Below are 6,752 nucleotides of genomic sequence, written 5' to 3' on the forward strand. Positions count from 1 at the left end.
GGTCTTAAGAAATTATCTTTGAAGGATACTAGCCTTTTAGTGGTTTTTCATGACAGTTTTGTAAAATACAAATACTTCGGAACTACTGTACAGGGGTAGCTCAGTAGCAAAAAAAATATTGTAAGGAAAGGGAACATTTTGCTCAATAGAGTTATTAGAATTGATTAATGACTTGGCTAACTTTGCCTGTGATCCCAATCTGCTCATTGCCTTTTTTCAGCTTCTCGAAGTTAATTATCAAAGATACTGTATCATTGTAAGATGAACTAACCCACCCATGACTTTGTTGTGAAACACTAGAAAAGGGATCTGTGATTATTGCTGAGGGAGAAATAGAGCTCTGGCCGTTCTCCAACTTCTTGTGTTGTGCTGTAGTATTTCTGAGGCACTCTCCCCAAAGTGTCCGCCCCCATCACCATCACAGGGCACTCTTACACTCATTCGGTTGCCGTTCTCTCTGGATGCTCACTTTTACTGTCTTACTCATGCCTGTCTTCATTTCACAAGATCTCTTGTCCTCCTCTTACATCATATTCTCAACATGGGTTTATCTACCAGCACATTTTCAACGTGGGTTCATATATCTGTACATTTCCAACATGGGTCTATCTACCTGTAGTATCTTTGTCTGTCAGGATGGACTTTTTTGTTGCCAGAATCATTTCTCTTTTCTTTATTCCCCTCTTTTTATCCTCATTGCTTTCAAAAGCATTTTGTATCACTGTGTACTAAGAAGTATAGCATGAACCATGACAATCAGACAAATGACATACTCATTTTGTAATTTAACTCTTTCTCATGTGCTCAGGCGGAAGGCCATGTTCATCGTGAACATCCTGGCCGTGATTGGCGGTGCCCTGATGGAGCTCTCTACCATCTGCTCCTTTGAGATGGTCATCGCCCTCTTCTGCGGCATCTTCACGGGTCTCACCCCCATGTTTTTTATGGCTATTAGGATATCTTTAGGATCGCCACCATGGTAGTCATGGACCACACTGGGCAGCAGAAGCTGCACAACATGGTGGCCTACTGCCAAAATGCAGACAAATGTCGGCGTGCCACCATCGCTGTGCATTTCGACGAGGTTTGGGATGACTAGGACTGCAATGAGATGTGTGATATCTGCCGCCAAGGCAACGACTACATCACAGTGGATATCACCAAGCATGACCGCGAGGTGCTTCTGATCGTGGAGCTGGCCGGCTCGCTGGACGAGAAGGTGACCCCACTGAAGGTGTCCGAAACATGGCTGGGCAAGGGCCCTGCCAAACGCCGGCAGATGATCCGTGTCACAGCTCTGACCCGCTTTGAGGCTTCACGGGCCTCACCCCCATGTACGTAGGCAAGGTGTCCCCGACTCCTCTCCGCTGGGCATTTGGAACGCTCCACCAGCTGGGAGTGGTGGTGGGAATCCTCATCGCCCAGGTAGAGCTGCTTCAACACCGCTGGTGCATATTTGTGGTTGCTGTCTGGTCTCTTTGGGGGTTGCAAATGCTCACCCATCACAGTCTTTGTCTATTTCATTTTACTTGTGATTATTCTTTTGTTGCTTATGGTTATTATTTTTGTACCATTAAAATGCTTGAGTAAATTTTACTTCCATTTGCTTTATTTTGTTGCTTCAAACACCTAGAACATGGGTGGGCCAACTCTTCGGTATACACTGAACGAGCGAGCTAGCAATAAACCAAGGCAAACACATTGTTTAAGAGACTATCAAATCACATTACAAAAACGAAGTTCACCCAAGGGTAGGCTACTTACAATTTTAACGGCAACAAAGTCAAGTCGGAGTCCGTTTTGCAGTCTTCTTAGAAACTACAATATGACTACATTTTCGAGTATTTCCGCCGAGTTACATCCGGATGTGTTCGGACCGCGAGCAGAAAGTTGCATATTCGGTTTTTCCACGGAGAAGCACTAGGGGGAGACGAAGCACCCACCAAACGACCCAAAAAGTGTTGTAGAACCATCAGAACTTGTTGCATAGGGCCTCTTTAAAGTCTCACCTTTTAATCGAGCTGGCTGTACAAAGATCATCAACAATGGTCTAGATTGCTGGGACTCTAGGACAAAGCTCCCAAAAACAGCTTGGCATTCAATGAGTTAAACACGAAAAATACACTGTTCAACAGAGCTGGTGTGTGTGAGGCACACTCTTAAAGACGCAACCTTTCGGTTTAATTCGGTTAAAGTTCTCGTGCGTAGGCTATTATAGGCTAGAATCCAATCCTGTTGATGCCCCTGCTATTTATCAATGTAGCCTTTTATTGTTTTTTTTTGCCATGAATCGTCCACTCCATCCACTCCACTAAACTCTAGGAACGCAACCAGTAGGTGGCGATGAGATTACTTTCCCTCCCTATGGCTAGCTTGATGAAAATAGAACGTTGAAACCGGACATGACAATGTTAGCAAAAGCAGCTAAAACCAAAGTGTCTGCTAAAACTTAGCCGAAATTTCAAAATAAAAGACCACGTCCGCAATCCACACGGATCCAAAGCGGTTTCAGAGAAAGCATTGCTAATAGGGCTGAGACAACGCGTCGACGTAATCGATGACGTCGACACAAAAAATACGTTGACGCAAAATATGAGCGTCATTCGTCAAGAATAACGTGTGCTGCTAAATATTTTTAATTTTACACCTTCAGTGATTTCCATACGTTGACTAATCTGTGGCTGGGCACCACAAAATCAAAACCGGCCACCACACATTGATGTTCTATATTGTAGGCCTACTACAATCGTGAATATTTTGTTAAAGGGGAACTTGGCAACTATTTCAACGTAATAAACCCGTTTAGAAATCATTTGGATGGTTAAATGACCTGTTCCGGTGAAAATGGTGACTTTTCCCGCTGCCCCTAGCGTCCCCAGGCAGAAAACCAACCTTGCAACATTGAGACTACCGTCCCGAAAAGATAAGTGAGAAACAAGAAACTAGTTTTAAATCGTGTTTCTTACCTTGTAACATTCACATTGTCTGCCAAACTTATGCTAACCGTTTTGCTAGCTTGTAAACAAATCCATGTGCTTTATCGTTACCTTTGTCCACAGTTTGAAATAGCATAATGCACAATTTCTCCAGCAGAGGGGGAAATCCTGCCAAGTTTCCCTTTAAATGCACATGCAGAGGAGGAGCAGCGGGCTCGTTACGAGAGAGAGCGGTCGGGGCGAGGAAAGGCTTTGTGAGTAAAAAGTGCAGCTCAATGAAATTATTTTATCTTATCTTTAATTTAAGTTGAAGGATTGTTGTTGCCACATAGAAGCACTGCATAGAACACAGTGGGCTAAATTGCTATTAAATCCGGTTAGCATCATGACCATGCTGCACAAATTTGTTCAAAACTGCTGCATTAAAGTTAAAGTAAACTCTGCTAAGGTCTTATCACAACATAGTACATTGAGGAGACTAAACTAAGTTAAGTTACAGTATGCAATCAAGCAGTATCTCAAAGCTAACGTTAGAATACTGTTTGGATGTCAAGTTTAGCATGCTTACTTGCAGCTGCTTGTATTCGTTACTCATGCAGGGCTCATTTTATTGACTCTGAATGTTTGCAAAATCCCAATGTAAATGGAAAAGTGTTTTCCAAGACTCAAAAGTGCTTGTCCAAAGGAGAAGTACGAACCGTTATTTGAACTAACTACGTTATGAATTGCATCCACACATCAGCAGGCTTTTAACGGTGTTAATGTTAATTGCAAGGATTCCCACACAAACGTCTTAAAATGACACTCAATTAGACATACACTACTGAACTTCATTGAATGCTACCTCTGACTAAGAATGCATTACTTTGCACTTGTATAGTCTTTTATTTTGGAATCTTAAGAGCAATAAACATATATTGCAATGTTTTCATGTTTTTTCATTCAGATATGTTACAAATAAACATATCTAAGTTGCTATTAGTGAATTAATGGGGAGATAATCGAATCGAAAGCGAATCAGACTGAAAAAATGAATCGTTAGATTTATCTGCATCGAAAAAATAATCGCTAGATTAATCGTTTAAAAAATAATCGTTTATCCCAGCCCTAATTGCTAACAATGAACTGCATGACAACCGAAGAGTTAACATTTCGATGTTTAATGTTGAAGATTCAGACATTAGGTTGTTCACATGAAGTTGTAATAGCCTAGTAGTTTCCTGTTGAACCAATGTAATTAAAATAGGGTAATAATAAAGATTGTAACCACAATGAAGTGAACTCCATAAAGGAACTTGTCCTTTGTTTTTGTTGCCATGAGAAGGTAGTAGGCTGCTGCATTTGCGAGGCATATCTTTTAACAACCGGCATCATTGCATTTCATTTGGTCCACTGCAATACCTTTGATTTATTTTGTAAACATCTTTTTTGTACATTGCTGTGGGTCATTCCCATTATCTTTGTTCATTAATCAAAATCACCTGTAAGGGTAATTTAAACATTTAAAAACAGTCTTATAAAACATGATTTGGAAACTTGAGACATATTTGGGGGGGGGGGGGGGGAGGGGAGTTGACACCAATTGCTTCTGATTTCATAATGCATGAAGAAGCCATGCATTGTTTAATTTCTGTGGTAGATACATTGCAAGCCTGTATTTATGTTTCCTTGAAAAGTTCTGAATGTAAATCTCTGCACACAATAGATACCATCAGGTTTGATCAGGGCTGCACACAAAATGCCCACTTTTGGACTTTGGATGGTTAAATAATTTCCTCTTCCACAATTTTATACATTTTGTATCTCTGGACTGGAATGTCGTACAGACTTATGATGTGACATATTTTGTTTCTCTCCACAGAAATCATGGATGACAGCAGCATGGATGACAGCGGCATGTATACCAGCGGTGGTGAATCCCAGGTAAGTATAGCACTAACTTTGGATATTTCTTATTTTAAATTTATTTTAAATGTATTGTTGGGTGTAATTTTGTCTTTCTTTTTTAGGCTACCACAATATTATTCTCCAGGAGTGTAAGTCTTACTTAAAGGATAATTCCGGTGTGATTTGGACCTAAAGTGTGTTGAAACATGATACCGAGTGTGAGCGTATGTCTCATAGCTCACCTCGGCTTGTCCCCTGCACTCCAAAATCTGGCGCTAGTTAGCCGATGCTACCAACATAGTGTTTCGTTGTGGTGCCTCGGGCATCGGCCTAGCCATGCAAATAAATCACTGTTTTACACCATTTACGAGGCTCAAAGTAGCTCCATACTTCATTGTTAGACTTCCGAGGGCCTTGACATTTAAAACGAGACATGGAGAACTTTGAAAAAGCACTGGTAGTTTATTTACAAGACGATTTATACAGACAGTACCTTAAGGAATTTTACCGTTCAACGCCATCTTGAATTAAGTCACGATAAGTCGAGCGAGGAGTACGAACAAACAGGTCTGATAAGGGATCAGATTCCAAAAATAATTCCGTAAAAATGCATGGATTCTAGTTGCTGCTACTGGAAGAAACTGTAATCCATGCATTTCCACTGAATTATTTTTGGAATCTGATCTCTTATCATACCTGTTCATTCTTACTCGTTGCTCGACTTATCGTGACTAAATTCAAGATGGCTGCAAACGCTAAACTTCGTGAAGATACTGTCTGTATAAATCGTCTTGTAAGTAAACTACCAGTGCTTTTTCAAAGTTCTCAATGTCTCGTTTTAAATGTCAGGGCCCTCTTCACCTTCTCCACCTCCACCTCTACCAATGAAGTGTGGAGATACATTGAGCCTCGTAAATGGTGTAAAACAGTGATTTATTTGCATGGCTAGCCCGATGCCGAAGCACCACCATTGAAAAAGCTGTTGGTAGCATCGGCTAACTAGCGCCAGATTTTGGAGTGCAGGGGACAAGCCGAGATGGGCTATGAGACATACGTTCACACTCGGTATCATGTTTCAATACACTTTAGGTCAATATCACACCGGAATTCTCCTTTAATAACAATAAGAAGGTAAATATTTTAAGGATGCATTTTAAATATTTAATAAAAAACTTTATTTTTCAACCCCCTTGCAGGAGGGTGACTTTGTGTCGCCCTCTGAGTTTGAGGACGATGGGCACAGCCCTCTTCCTTCTCCACCTCCACCTCCACCTCCACCTTCACCACCACCCCAGGGCTTGCTCCCCAGACAGCCCAGACTGTGGCTGGAGAATGACATGGATGGCTATCTTGGTGACGAGGAAGATAGCGATGAGGATGATAATTTGTAATTTTGTATATTCTTTATCTTCTTCGGCCCTTATTGCTTAGTTGTGCTTTTTATATTATATACTTTTAATTACTTTTTCTGCTGCTATTGAATGTTTGTGTGTTGTCTGTATTCTACTGTGACCTTGAATTATGTGTAATGTGTAATAAACGTGTAACTGTGATAAATGTGTATAACTGTGTAATAACCGTGTACTGGAGTATGGGATTGGGTTAGGTTAGGTTAGGATTAGGGGTTAGGTTAGGTTAGGAAATTAGAATTAAAATTTTATTTTAGTGTGTAGTTGGTTTGACTATTGTGCACTGGCCAGTTGTTCTCGCCCCACTATTCCCATCTAAAAGTCAAATTAAATAAAAGTTAAAAAGAAGAGATAAAAGAGAGGAGCTATAAAAGACACAGAGTGGTTTAAAACTTTAATTTAATTTTTCATTAAGACCTTGTGGGTGTAGTGTTTGAAGTTTTAAAATCCACAATCTCTCTGTTCTTTTCCTCTGTAAAATTGTCCAGCCTGGGTTCCCTTCAATCGTATGCGAATCTGC

General features: G+C 40.7%; 1 protein-coding gene across 2 annotated transcripts; it reads left to right on the plus strand.

Annotated features, from left to right (window-relative positions):
* Positions 1-1,345: 1,345 nt before the first annotated feature.
* Positions 1,346-6,294, plus strand: LOC121698949 (zinc finger and BTB domain-containing protein 12-like). 2 transcript variants are annotated; one of them, XM_042081499.1, is made up of 4 exons: positions 1,346-1,425; positions 4,798-4,859; positions 4,946-4,972; positions 6,020-6,294. In XM_042081499.1, exons 2-4 carry the CDS (start codon positions 4,803-4,805, stop codon positions 6,212-6,214), a joined length of 279 nt encoding a protein of 92 aa, XP_041937433.1. In that variant the 5' UTR covers positions 1,346-1,425; positions 4,798-4,802; the 3' UTR covers positions 6,215-6,294. The 2 variants fall into 2 exon arrangements, with proteins under 2 accessions (XP_041937433.1, XP_041937434.1); XM_042081500.1 differs by lacking the exon at positions 1,346-1,425 and adding an exon at positions 3,159-3,190.
* Positions 6,295-6,752: the final 458 nt, after the last annotated feature.

The sequence above is a fragment of the Alosa sapidissima genome, chromosome 23 (assembly GCF_018492685.1).
Source record: "Alosa sapidissima isolate fAloSap1 chromosome 23, fAloSap1.pri, whole genome shotgun sequence".
NCBI classification, from domain to species: Eukaryota; Metazoa; Chordata; class Actinopteri; order Clupeiformes; family Clupeidae; genus Alosa; species Alosa sapidissima.

Bases quoted from the DNA above. Each gene is read 5' to 3' on its own strand.
- LOC121698949 (XM_042081499.1), top strand. From the start codon at position 4,803: ATGGATGACAGCAGCATGGATGACAGCGGCATGTATACCAGCGGTGGT. The intron at 4,860-4,945 runs GTAAGTATAGCA...TTTCTTTTTTAG, and splicing joins CCAGCGGTGGTGAATCCCAG to GCTACCACAATATTATTCTC. The intron at 4,973-6,019 runs GTAAGTCTTACT...ACCCCCTTGCAG, and splicing joins CAATATTATTCTCCAGGAGT to GAGGGTGACTTTGTGTCGCC.